Genomic DNA, 15344 nt, shown 5'->3' with positions numbered 1-15344 from the left:
TATTTTTATGTAAATTTTATCCTTGAGTTTTGCTTCAGCTACGAAGCAGTGCACATCGTTCAGTTATACCTGCGAATAAACCGGTTTCTACCTGCAGTATTTACGTACCCTGTACGGGTACGTGAATTCAATAATCAAACTATTGTTAAGCATTGTTATCAATAGAAGTTATTTAATAGTGCAAGTGAAAACAACAGTGTTTGAAGCATGACCCCGGCTGGGGTCAGCAATCATGAGTGCTCAAAAGTCGTTTACAAAGCGCTTGAAACCCTAAATAATGATAATGAAAGTGATTTCGACAGTATGGAGGAAAGCGACGAGTTGTGGTGACGATCCTATTGATGATCCTATTAACTATCAACCAAGTACATCGAATGCCAATGTTGATTGGCAAGTTGTTATCACAAGAAACGAGCAGCAACACCACGGAGTCTAGAAAACAAGCCAAGGTAGTAGTAACGAAAGACTACTGGCTTAAAGCTACTACTCCAACCAGAAATTATTATGCAGTTTTAGAAAAACATCTGATCAAAATTCACCATCTCAAAACAAACAAGTGCAAAATAAAACAGCGATCAAACCTCCACCGATTTTTGTTCACGAAGTGGGAAATATCAAGCCATTGATTGAACTGTTAGAAAGCGAAGCCAAGAAACAATACACACTAAAAACTATAGGAACATCACAAGTGAAAATAAATCTTGAAAGTGCACAAACTTATAATATTATTCTAAACAAACTGAAAGAAAGAGGACACACAGATGCTTCCTATCAAGATAAGTCAAAAAACGGTCATTTAAAGTCGTGGTTAAAAACCTACACTATAGCACCGACTAGACATAGTGTAAAAAAAGAAAAGAAATAGAGAACTAGGGCATAAAGTTGTACATCTCTTTTCTCAGAAGTAGATATACAAAATTCCCACTAAATATTCTCTCGGTAGAACTGGAGCAAAAAGAAAATAATAAAGATTTTTTACAAAATTGAATTTTTATGTAAAACAAAAGTTGAAATTCAAGCCAAACGATATTCTCGCGAAATAGTCCAGTGCACACAATGTCAAAGGCTAGGACATACAAGAAATTTTTTGCTACAGAACTCCCCGCTGCGTGAAATGCGCTCAGGAACACCCAACTAAAAAATGCTCATGGACAGACAAATAAATAGCGGCGGAGTAACATGTGTTCTCTGCAATGGAAATCATCCGGCTAACTACAAAGGCTGCAGGGTTTATAAAGAACAGCTCGAAAGAAAATATCCAGCTCCTCGGGAAAGGCAATTCACTTCCAATAGGCAATTTATCAGTAACACAACAGTACCTGGAGTTTCGTACTCAAGGATTGCTCGTGGAAATACACACCAGCTGAAGAAGAGACTACTGAAGAGTCTATTACAAACAAAAACGAACAACACAATAACGACCTATCTGAACTCAAAACAATGATCAAAACACTGACCGAACAAATGAGCACAATGCTCAATATACTCACAACAATTTTAAACAGGAAGTTTTAATGGCAGGGATTTTAAGAATATGTTTATGGAACGCCAATGGTCTGTGTCAGCATACACAGGAGCTTAAATATTTTTTAATAAACAACAACATCGACATCATGCTTATATCTGAGTCTCATCTCACAGACAAAAGGACTTTCGTATTACTAATTACCAAACGTATAGCACAAATCATCCGGATGGAACAGCGCATGGTGGATCAGCCATAATTATTAAAAACAAGATCAGACATACTGTTATAGAATCATTTTCCACTAACTACATGCAAGCAACAAATATTGCTGTTGACATATTTCCGAAAACCATTATTTTTTCAGCAATATACTGCCCTCCTAAACCTACAATCTGTCAGCAACAGTTCTTGAACTTTTTCAATCTATTGGTAATTTATTCATCGCTGGAGGAGATTATCAAAAAAAAACACATGCTGGGGATCGAGACTAACTACTCCCAGAGGACGTGAGCTTCACAAAGCAATGAACCTGCTAAACCTAAATGCAATATCCACAGGCGAACCCACATATTGGCCCACTGACTTGAGCAAATACCAGACTTGCTTGACTTTTTTAAACCAAAAATATCCAAGAAAGCTCTATAGAAGTTCGATCCTGCCTGGACCTAAATTCGGATCACTCACCAGTAATACTAACGTATTCTCAAAACTTCAATATTGTTGCTGACAGTCAATTACTAACCAATAAATACACAAACTGGATAACTTATAAAATTTTTATTGAAAATAACCTACACTGCAACATTCGCCTGAAAACTGAAGATGAAGTCAACAATGCCATCAATCAAGTAACAACTATTCTACAACAAGCAGCAACTAATTCGACACCAGAGATGTTAATTGCAAGACTCTCAGCATTCCTTTGGACATAAAAAAACAAATAGCCATCAAAAGAAGATTGCGTAAAATATGGCAAGTCACTAGGCATCCCGAAGATAAGAAAAGACTTAATAGAGCCTGCGAAAACTTAAAATCAACAATTAATGCTTATAAAAATGAATCTATTAGGACTTACCTAAACAACCTATCTTCAACTCAAGATACGAATTATTCGCTGTGGAAAGCATGCAAACGACTCAAGAAACCAGTTATGGCTGTACCACCGATCAGAAACCCTGATCAGTCATGGGCAAGATCACACAAAGAAAAAGCCGTACTTTTTGCTGACTATCTACAAGAAACTTTTAACCCGGCACCTCCTCAATGCAGTCGTAGCGAAGAAGACTTCATAAATGATTATCTCCACCAGGATATAAGAACTACTAACGGAGTTAACAGAACCACCTTTCAGAAATTTCCGGTTTAATCAAATCATCCAAATCAGGAAAAATCCCCAGGACATGACAAAATAACAATAAGAATGCTAAAAGAAGCACCCAAGAAGTTGATAAGATATTTAGTTATAACCTTCAATGCAATAATTAGACTTCGTTGCTTTCCAGAAGCATGGAAAACTGCTAAAATAATTTTAATTCCTAAACCTGGTAAAGACCATCATTTAGTTTCATCATACAGACCAATAAGTCTACTTTCTTGTGTATCAAAAATCTTTGAAAAACTTATTCTAAAACGAATAAACTCTCTGAAATACATAACAAAAACTTAATACCTAACTATCAATTGGCTTCCGACAACAGCATTCAACAATTCAACAAATTCACAGAGTAGTTAATACAGTCAATGAAGCTCTTCACTCAAAAAATTATTGCTCTGCAGTTTTTCTAGACCTTACGAAAGCTTTTGATAAAGTGTGGCATAAAGGACTCTTATACAAACTTAAAAAATGTCTGCCCTGTAACTTATATATCTTACTTAACTCTTATTTACAAAACAGAAAATTTTACGTCTACATAAATGGTGTTCAGTCAGAAGTGAGAAATATTAGAGCCGGAGTTCCTCAAGGAAGTGTTCTAGGACCAACATTATTTCTTCTATACACAGCCGATTTTCCTGTTAATTGTAATACCAATATAGCCATGTTTGCAGATGACACATGCGTTATCGCTCAGCATCAGAATCCCGTAATGGCATCATTACTTCTTCAAGTTCATCTGGACAAAATGGAACAATGGTTTAAGCTGTGGAGAATCGAAGTCAACAATTCCAAGTCGGTACATGTTACCTTTACCCTTCGCAAAGACACATGTCCTCCAGTTAGAATCTTCAACCACACAATTCCTGCAAAAGAGACAGTCAAATACCTGGGGATGATTCTAGACAAGAAATTAAATTGGAAAGCGCACATAGTCACTAAACGGGCACACATGGAACACATAAGAAGAACTTTACACTGGTTGTTGGGTAGGCAATCAGAACTATCAGCCTACAACAAGATTTTGTTGTACAAAACCATCATAAAACCAGTTTGGACATACGGAGTACAACTATGGGGATCCGCCCAAAAAAAGTAACATTCAAATCATACAAAGGTTCCAGAACAAACTCTTAAGACAAGCAGTGGAGCTCCCAGATAAGTCCCCAACTGGATGATACATCAAGACACTTGCATAGCCACAGTCACAGAAGAAATTAAAAAGTATTCAATGAGACACAAACAAAATATTGACAATCACAGCAACGAACTTGCAGCCAAATTATACGACACAACTTTCGATTACAGACTGAAGAGAACAAAACTTATTCAGTTAGCACAATAAGGTTTTTAAGTTATCGTTTAGAAATAATGTAGTCCTACTCCTATGTTTAATACTAGATTAGTTAGATTAGAAGATTATTATTATTATTATTATTTTTTGTTTTGTTTTGTTTAATCTAATATGTATAGTTTAATTTGATTAGTTTTTAAGACTACCTGGATCAAATCTACTTTAGTTTAACAACAATAATATCAGGACCACCACTGGGCGGCCTGATATGCCCTTTCTATTTATATTAATCAAAAAAATTACTAGATGTCATATTTATAGACAGTTGTAATTACTTAATGAAATAAAAAAAAAAAAAAAAAAAAAAAAAAAAAAAATTTATCCTTTGCTCTTTTATTTATTTAAATTAATTATTTATTTATCAATATTACTTGATGTTAATAAATTAGCAGTTGTAATAATTATTGAAATTAAAAAAAAAAAAAAAAAAATTCAAACTGTAGTAGATTTTCTAATTAATAATTAAATTGCAATAAGTTGCTAAATAATGACACATTGGTTGCCAAAACGTACAAGAAATATATTCAATGTATTATGTATTTTTGCCCTTTATTTTCTCACAATATAAAAAATATTAAAAAAAACTGCATGTGTATTTAGTATAATTTGGTTTTAAATTGTTCAATGATGATACAAATTGATACCGAAACGTCGAATAATATTATTCAATTAATTATTAATTTGAATATTTTCATAAAAATAAATTATTAAAGTAACAAAATTATTTCAAATTAAAGTTGTTCTTATAATTAAAACATTAATATTGAATGATGGCACACATTTAGTGTCGAAATGCCTAAAAAGTTTATTCAATGTATTGATGCATGTTTTCCTCAATTTACTCATAATATAACAAACAATATGAAGAAACAAAAATATTTTAAAAATAGGACTGAGTTTAGTTTATTTTGTAATAATTACTGTACTGTAATTTTTGTTGTAATTTGATACTAAATTTGTGTATAATGATATTAATTCTTGCCGAAACGTTCTTCATATTACTTATTGAATTTGTATATATTATACGTTAATAATAATTTACTAAATTAATAGAAAAATTAATTTATTTCAAGATGTAATTTATTTTGTTTTAGAAAAAAATTACATCAAAGTTGCAATAAAGTTTTGAATGATGTGATTTCTGAATTCATTTCTGATAATCAGTCTTTAGATATATGTGGGTGGGTCTATGTATGTGTGTTTGTGTGTATGTATAATAATAATTAATATTAATAATTTATCGATTAAAAATCGATAATGATCCGAGTAGACTTGGAGGCGTCCTTGCCTCGTGAAGAAGAGATCGATTCTGAAGATAAGCAGAAAATTAAACAGAAATCGTTTCGAACGAAACTTTATTTTCGCAGCACTTCACGGGTCGTTAATTCGATATCACTTGTTCGATATAACAAATACATACATACATACACACATACGAACACATATTATATTTTTAAAGAAAAATTAAAAATGTTCAAATAATTATTTCCTAGTTAACTTCTCGAAGGAGAAGTTTATGTTTTCTTAAAAAAATCCGATTCGCTAATTTTATGTTTTCTCGACGTTTCAAGACATTCTGAATCGAATGAGACCAAATTTAAGGAAAAAGTATGTGTGTGTGTGTGAACAGATTTTTTACCGTAAATAGACGTTTTCTCAAAAACGGCTGGACCGATTTCAAAAATTTAAAAGCCATTCGATGTATCTCGATGAGGACTTGCGTGTCGATCAGCCAAGCCGTTTCTTTGTAAATAGCAGAAAAGTGAAATAATTCATTCACGTTTTAGCCTGCAATTCTGAATCGAATTTAAAAATTCAAAAACTGTTCAAAAGATATCGGTTGGGAATATCGACCTGATTAGTTTTTGGTAAAAACTCGCTGACGTGTTCTTGTCATTAACTGTTTAAAAAAAAATTGGACGATTTTTATGAATTTTTTGTTCGCGATATATATCAAGGTCTTATAGATCATACTGAAATATTACGGCCTTACGACAAGTCGTTTAATTTTAAAAATGCATCAAAATTTGTAAAAATGTCTTTGTTTGAAAAAATGTGTAGCGTTTTTTTTGACGTTTGATAAAATTAGACCTTTCATCGACTCTTTCTCAAAAACTGTTGAGAAGTTTTAAAAAATTTAATGAAATTTTATAAACACTCAAGTTGGTTGAATTTTTGACACAATCGGCTAAAGCGTTTCTTTTTGAAAAAAATTCTGTCAGCGTTTTAGTGAAAATTCTGAATCGATTTTATAAATTTAAAAAACTATTATTCAAAAATATTATTTGGAAGTCGTGCTGATTAGTTTTGGACAAAGATCGGCTGAGCCGTTTCTTCGTAAACTTCTAAACATTTTATTTTGATAGATATCATGGCGCTACTAGAACTTACTAAAATTTGAAGGGCTTACGACAAGTAGTTTATTTTGAAAAATTCATCAAAATTTATAAAAATATCATTGTCAAAATTTGTGTCAAAAGTCGCTCTTGTGATGTGATGAGTCGCAAAATTTGAATTCCACAAAAATTTTTGCCATTTTTTTTAGAAAAGTGAGTCGACAAAATCTAATTGTGTCAAAAATGTTACCATTAATTTAAATCATTAAATAATATCAAGGGCTACGTAGATGATATGTAATCGTGAGTGAACTAATATTATCTAAATATCTAAATCTCAATTTCGGTTGGTTAAGTCAATTCGTACACGTTTCAGAAAGTTCATGCAACTTGCCTTAAGGCAAAATACTACTTTCAACTAGTTTTTATTAATTTAGAACAAAAAAGGCATCATGAAGACAACTATATACAAGGAAGAAAACGAAGTAAATTGAATCTATTGCCGTCAATTTATTCGCATTCATTTATCCATTATTATCCATGATTGTTTATAAATAAATCCATATCAAGATCTCATAAACATTCAACTTTACAACTACCATACCATGTTGTACCATGAGAAAGGAGTGGTGACCCTTACCACTTGAGTCAAGTACTTCCAAAGAGAATAAAAAGCTAATATGGCAATCTGTTGACCTATTAAAGAACGATTTCAACTGGCATGTTGCCATTATTACAAAATAACTCTAAACTCTTTGGAACGATAGAGAAAAGCGGAGAGAAAAGGCGGAGATCTAAAATTAGTGGCAAAAGAATATGTGGAAAATCTATTTAGTTAGTTTATAATACAAAGGTTGAAATAAAACCTAAAGAACTTCTGAGGATTAGTAGATGACGAGAGGTCCAGTTTTGATAACAGCCTCGGACTACCTGATGTCAAGCAGTAATGTTTCCAGTACTACATAAATTGTAGTAATCACATAAAGGACCTATTTGTGTCCTTCTATAAAAAAAACACGTCGTTTGAGAAGTGAGCACAAGAGCTCATAGGACTTTAAAAAAAAGTGTTGTAACGACTAGTATTAGATTTATCTTATGCCTCAAAGTAACTAGTGGTGTAATGATATTGACTAAGTTCATCTATAAATCGTATCCAAGTCAACCCTATCCAATCGTCTGCTACCAATAATATGTTTTCATGTAAATCTATTATGTTGATGATTCATCGTCATCAATGTATTACCGATAACCCGGCTTTCACCTATAATCAGTAATAATAATAATAAAGACAGAGTTAGTTCTTAAATGGGCGAGCAGTATTTTCTCAAAGCAGGCCACAAACGCGCCTTACTTATACTTCTTGTATGCAAACTGACCAGAAGTTGCAAACCAGGAGAAAAAGTTGCAAACCAGGGAAAAAAAGTTGCAAACCAGGAGAGAAGAAGTTGCATACCAGAAGAAAAAAGAGTTACAAACCAGAAGAAAAAAGAGTTACAAACCAGGAGAAAAAAAGTTACCAGAACTGAAGATGAGACAAATCAGAACCCGAAACGTCAGGGTTTAATTCTAAACTAATAAACACGACAAATGCACTACAAAATGTATGATTTTAACAATATGCAATATATTGTGCTAATTTTGAAATTAAAATTTTTTATCTTTGTACCATATTAAGATTCCGGATTCTTTACAAAGTTTAAGTAAATTTATTTAATAAATAAATTACAATTTTTTATTACATTCTTTTCAATGCAATTTTTTGAAACATTTGAATTCTATTCATCCCTCTAAATTCTAGGTCAAAAATATTTATTCACGACAATTTCATAATTTATAAATATTTGATTTTTTTTATTTAAAAAACAGCATTATAAAACAAAAAAATATATCTTATTTGTTTAATATAATATAAGAAAGTCCATTATGTTTAAACATATTTAAAGAAAATAAAAAAAACAGTAATCAAAATTTATATTAATTATTTATAATGGCAATTAAAAATTATTAACAAATAAATTTAGTGCATTTCACATCTTAAATAATAACATATGGAGTAAAATCTCAACTAACAAAAATTAATAGAGAACAGATAAAAAATATTTAATACTAATTTATGCAATCCTACCCTTTATTTTGTGCTCTTTGTATTTAAATTTATGTTATTGTTTATTATTGTTACTAGATGTTAAATTATTTAGCAGTTGTAATAAAAAAAATATATATATGCAATTTAAATAATATTTTATAATAAAAAAAATTGGCATACAAATTAGTAAAAATTTCAATATCCCAACAGTTTTGAAGTAAAACTTCTTTAGGCGCGACATGGGTGTAAACACTTTATTAGGCGCGACACGGGTGTAAATCCGTACAAATGCAACGAAAACGCCAACGTGTAGTTGAACACTACGACGCCGTAAGCGCTGATGTCGCGAGTATCCACTCATATCGCGTCATGTCATGCGTAAGTCGAGCGCTAAACCCTATATGAACTTGCATTAATTGAATCACGTTTTTTATGTTATGTCCTCATGGAATAAGACTTTTCTTAGAGAATAAATGTGCCATGGAATATAATAAATTTATATTGAATCTCGTTGAAGACAAAATAATATCTACTGCCACGGATATTTATGTAGGTTGCCATGCGACAGATCAACAATCATACATTCGTCAGCAGTTTCAAAAAAATCGGTTATTGATACCGGGGCTTTGCCGTATGAAATAATTTTAGTTCTGAATAAATTTTACATAATAACAACTAATATTGATGTAAGTGATGGCTTAGCTAATGGTTGTGTGGGAAAATTAGTGTACATAGAACGTGGCGATAATGATGAACTTCTACGTTTATGGTTTGAATTTCCCGGTAAGATAGGTAACAAAATTAGGAAGAAAGCTTCACATCATATTCAAACTCTTAATATCAGTAGGACAGCTGTGCCGATGCTCAGGAGATCTTATTATTATTGATGTTATATGATTATTAAAAGATGATTTTTAAAATTCAAATATGATGTTTTTTTATTTTTATCTTAATTGCCTACTCATACAATATTAATAGTTTTACTTCAATCGCGTGTGATCCTTACGCGCACTCTTTTTTTTACTAGATTTTAGTGAATTTTATCTAGTTTTTACTAATGTAAACAAATTATAATGTACTATATGAAAATTAAAAGTTTTTTGAGAAAAACTAAAAAATGTTCTAAATCCAAATATTACAAAATGTCGTTATTGGCTTATTTTATAAAAATATAATATTTCTCTAAAAGAATTTTACATTTTTTAATGATAATGGAAACTAAACTACTAACAAATAAAATTGATACTTCATACTTTATTTTAAAATAACATTTAGTAAAAAATTAATTTGCAACATTGGAGCCAAACAAAAATATTTATTTAGGATTGAAATAATAATATTTAAATATTTTTTTTTACATTTTCGACGTGTAATGAATTAAATATACTTATTAATATTAAAAATAATTCGCACCATACAAAACAAGTAAATAAATATATTTATATAAAGTTAATTAAATTATCACTTAAATAATATCTTTAGTAACGAATTAAATATAGGGTATATTTTCATTTGGAAAACTTTGTTCCAAAAATAAGTCCTTTCCCCACATATATCTCTTTCCCCCCAAAAAAAACAATAAATTTCCTTTATTAAACCGCAAGGTAGATTGAAAACAATAAATTCATCCCATAACAAAACTCGGGGATGAAAATATCACTCTCCATATCGAGGAAAACCCAAATATTGGGCCAACTATAAGAATTTTACGACTTCATATAAGGGATGGTAAATATTTGAATTTGCTGGGAAATTGAGATAGAAATAGATAGAATAAAATTGTTAATTAAATTTATATATATATATATATATATATATATATATATATATATTAAATTAACTTTGAGATTAACCTTTGCCTTAATAAAATTAATATAAATCAATATATTAATTTATAGGTGATTTATAAGAGCACCCATTATTATAATAGGTTATTCATTTAGAACAAATTTTCTCATTTTTGTATTAATCCAAGATTTAATTAATTTTTGTAATTAAACCATTAGAGGCCTACTAATACCTATTTTCTTGTTTATATCAAAAACTTACTGATTAAAAAAATAAATTATCAAAAAATTGCATATTATTACTATGTTGTATTTTATTCCATTTTGCGTTTCAAAATTTTCTTATAGTGGATTTTAAAATTGTAAGTGAATAAATAAATATTAGGCATTCAAAATACATGTTATTATATAAGTTTCTAAATTTGTATACTTTTATTATATGTTTACAAAAGGCTTTGTGATAAAATGAATTGTCTCGGTTGTTTGTTGTATTATGCAACCAATAGGCAATACAATGAAGAACTTTCTTTAGAAAAAAATCTTAAGAAAACCACTTATATATTGGTAACAAAAATATTTGAATATAATTGACACAAAGCACCCTTTAATGTATTCAATATATATTTTTTGTACTTTTTTATTTACCCCAATAACCAGATTGTAACTACATAATTCATAAGATAAATAGTGTAGATAATAATGGGTGATCAATTTTAAATATCTTCAACAATTAATTATATATATATATATATATATATATATATATATATATATATATAATTTTTTAAATAAAATTCACTAACCTTTCTCCTCCTTCACCATTATCCCTGTTATCATTTGTGATGATTTGTTCCAACATGTGTATCTTCAACATCTCGAAAAAATGATCCTCAATAATCCTTTATTAACCTTTTGATCACAAAAACACTTTTTTCACCACTTTGACACGAAAAATTTTGTAATTGAGAATCATATTAAATTTTTACCACTAAATACCACTTAATACCACTTCGGTAATAGTTGAAATACCAGTCATGAAAGTTGTAGAACTATATATAAACAATTTGAGGTGATATACCACTGGTATATGTTCGAAATACCACTAAATACCACTTGCACAAGTACTTTTTTTAAGTCAACTTAATCTTTGCAAATGTCAAAAAATAATTGTTGTCTGCAAGAACCACTTTAGGTTTGATTTTACCACAAAATACCGCACTTGTACCACCTAAAAGAATTTAAAAAAATTCACTATTTTGCAAAAACAAATAACAAGATAAGTAAAAAATGTGATTTTTTATTTCAAGTATCGTTCTATATGCAATTTGTTTTGTCGTTGTGTAAATTAAAAATTGCTTCAGATATTTTTATACCATAAAATACCATTTGTTTTTCTGTACACACAATTAGTGCAAATATACGTCTTGCAAAACCACAAAATAAAGCAGTTGTGTACTTCTGTAGAATTTTTAATGATTTAAAATATTTATTACCACTTGTATAAAGTACTACTAAATAAATATATAAATACCATTTGAAATGTAGTATACCAGAAAATGCCACTTTTAATATTTTTACTAAATTGACAAAAGTAAAAATTAGTTTCTTAAGTATCTCTCTTCAACAATTGACGCAATTTATTTTGCCCTTGGTAAATTAAAAATTGATCAGAAATTTTTATACCATAAAATACCACTTGTTTTTCTATATCTACAATTAAGGCACATACGTCTTTGACTTGAATAAAGTTTTGAGTGACAAAAAAAAAAAATACGTCTTTGAAACCCACAAAATAACACAATTGTGTACTTCTATACAATTTTAAATAATTGTTAGCATTTGTGTAAAATACCACTGACTAAATTTAAACACCACTTAATTTCTAATATACCACAAAATACCATTTACGATATTCTTAATGGTAAGGCAAAATTATGTGTACTGGACGATTTATACCGCAAAATACCACGTGCGATTTTAATAACAAGTCACATAATAAAATTTTGATCTTCAAAAAACTAATAATTCAAAATATTTATTACCACTTGTGTAAAATACCACTAAATAAATATAAATACGACTTAATTTTTATTATACCACTTACAATATTTTTAATGGTAAAAAAATTATGATTTCTGAACAATTTTTATGGTAGAACAATGTACATGTAAATGTCTTGTGAACAATTTATACCAGAAAATACCACATGTGATATTTTTAGTAAAATGACAAAAAATACCACTTGAAATATAATATACCACATAAGATATTTTTAATGGTAAGAAAAAATTACGATATTGTATCCCAAAATTCGCGGTTCTGAATTATTTTTACCACGAAACAAATTATGTAAATGTATTCTGAACAATTTATACCACTAAATACCACAAAATAAAAAATTACATTTTTGTATCCCTAATTTGTTCTGAACAATTGTAACGACAAAACAATTTATGTAAATATCTTCTGAAAAATGTATACCACTAAATACCACTAAACAAAAAATGTGATATTTTTATTAGAGTGATATATAAATACCGTTTGAAATATAATATACCACTTACGATATTCTTATTGGTAACAAAAAATCACGATTTTGTAACCCAAATTTTTTCTGAAATTACGTAAATATTCTCTAAATAATTTTTATACCACAAAATACCACGTGCAAAATTTTTATCGAAGTGACAAATACATAAATACCACTTGAAATCTTATATACCACTTACGATATTTTTAATGCTAACAAAAAAAAATACAATTTTGTATTCCAAATATCTTCTAAACTCTTTTCAAATTGAAAAAAATTAAAAGTTACCACTGATTTAACTCAATACCACTAAATACCACATGCAATTTTATTAACAAGTCTCAAAATACAATTTTGATCCACACAAAAACTCATCAATCGTTTTAGAGTAATTTTATACTTAGAAAAAATAATAAAAATACAAAAATAATAATAAAGATACAAATCGTGCACTGATTTGTCCTTGAAAAATGAAAAATTGTTCAGGAACATTAGACAAAAATCACATTTTTGGAAATATGGTAATTTTATAAATAAATTAATAACATAATTATTATATATTCATTAATATAAACTAATTAATTATACCAATAATTATACCAATAATTATTATTATTAATCTCAGAAGTACTTTAGAAAATTTTTCAATACATTTGATAATAAAAACGTTTTGATAAGCACTTTGTTGAACCAGTCACAAAATAATTAATAACAATTATTAGTAACAGCAATTTAGTGTTAATTTAATTTGGACCACACTAATTAATAATTACACACTAATTCACATCATAATTAATTATAATTAATTATTATTAATAATTTATTTACTCTTTACTGTTTATGAGCTCGCCGAACGAAGTTTTTCGATCACTTCAAATTTTACCAATCAAAACAATTTTTACCAATCAAACTACTAACATTTTACGGCACCAATTAATTAAATTTAATTACACATATATTTAAGTAATTAATTACAATTATTAATTATTTTTTACCATAATTAATTTATTATTATTAACTCCCAACGAGTGCCCGAACAAATTTTTCATTTGTCCATCACTTGAACATTTTTTCGGTGTTTTCATAAGAAAAACAATTTTTACCAATCAAACCACTAACAGTTTGTGGTACCAATTAATTATTTCTAATTACACATGTATTCAGGTAATTAATTATAATTATTAATTATTTTTTTACCATAATTAATTTATTATTATTAACTCCCCACGAGTGCCCAAACAAATTTTTCATTTGTCCATCACTTGAACATTTTTTCGGTGTCTTTAAAGGAAAACAATTTTTACCAATCAAACCACTAATATTTTATGGTACCAATTAATTATTTCTAATTACATATATATTTGAATAATTAATTACAATTATTAATTATCTTTTTACCATAATTAATTTATTATTATTAACTCGCCACGAGTGCCCGAACAAATTTTGCATTTGTCCATCACTTGAACATTTTTTCGTGTTCTTCAAACAAAAACAATTTTTACCACTCCAACCACTAACATTTTGTGGTACCAATTAATTATTTCTAATTACATATATATTTAAGTAATTAATTACAATTATTAATTATCTTTTTACCATAATTAATTTATTATTATTAACTCCCAACGAGTGCCCGAACAAATTTTTCATTTGTCCATCACTTTAACATTTTTTCGGTGTCTTCGTAAGAAAAATAATTTTTACCAATCAAACCACTAACATTTCACGGTACCAATTAATTATTTTTAATTACATATATATTCACGTAATTAATTATAATTTTTAATTATTTTTTCTGCCATTTTTTCTATTTTTACGTAATTTTTTCCCGATAATTTCGACAAGAAGTGAACCCAGGCGGCCCACGCGTTTGCGACTGACTTTTGTCTCGGTTTGTCGGACGATTTGCGGTTGGCGACGGACGAGGCATGCGTCATGCCTTCGGACGTGCACGATGGAAGGAGATTGTGTGTGAATGTGAAATAGAGTATGCAGATTTTTTGGAAATTTTATCTAGTTTCTGCTAAGCTAAATTTAAAAGACTGCCCAGAACAAAATTTTTAAGTTATTTAAAGAAAACGTAAAAAAGTGTCCCAAATCTTTACATGGTTTAACACATAAGGACGAGTACTCATTAGTGTCATTTGCACAGAAGTTTGCATCGGAGTATATAAAATAATATATACAGAATTTTAGTAAATTTTATCTAGTTTCTGCTAAGCTAAATAAAAATGAGTTCCCGGAACAAATATTTCATGGAATTTTAACAAACGGAATGACATTTTAACAAATGTCCCGGATCCTTACATTGTTCAATACATGTAAGGACAAGTACACATTAGTTTAATTTTTTCCTAAAAAATTTGGATCGGAGCATATAAAATTGTTGATACAGAATTTTAGTAAAT

General features: G+C 28.9%; 1 protein-coding gene across 1 annotated transcript in view; it reads right to left on the bottom strand.

The window, feature by feature from the left end:
• The window catches only part of LOC113377826 (rap1 GTPase-activating protein 1-like), a gene marked incomplete in the record, with an annotated part of 395724 nt that extends 384253 nt beyond the window's left edge, over positions 1 to 11471 (bottom strand). The window contains 1 exon segment of the mRNA XM_026618256.1: positions 11207 to 11471. Within this exon segment, the coding sequence (XP_026474041.1) occupies positions 11207 to 11277 (71 nt within the window).
• Between the last annotated feature and the right edge of the window lie 3873 nt (positions 11472 to 15344).

This window comes from Ctenocephalides felis, unplaced genomic scaffold (genome assembly GCF_003426905.1).
Source record: "Ctenocephalides felis isolate EL2017-DRISC unplaced genomic scaffold, ASM342690v1 CF-g0.4_SCAFFOLD_00845, whole genome shotgun sequence".
Lineage (NCBI taxonomy): Eukaryota > Metazoa > Arthropoda > Insecta > Siphonaptera > Pulicidae > Ctenocephalides > Ctenocephalides felis.
The sequence above is the reverse complement of the archived record's forward strand: the minus strand, read 5'-3'. Positions and strand labels throughout refer to the sequence as shown.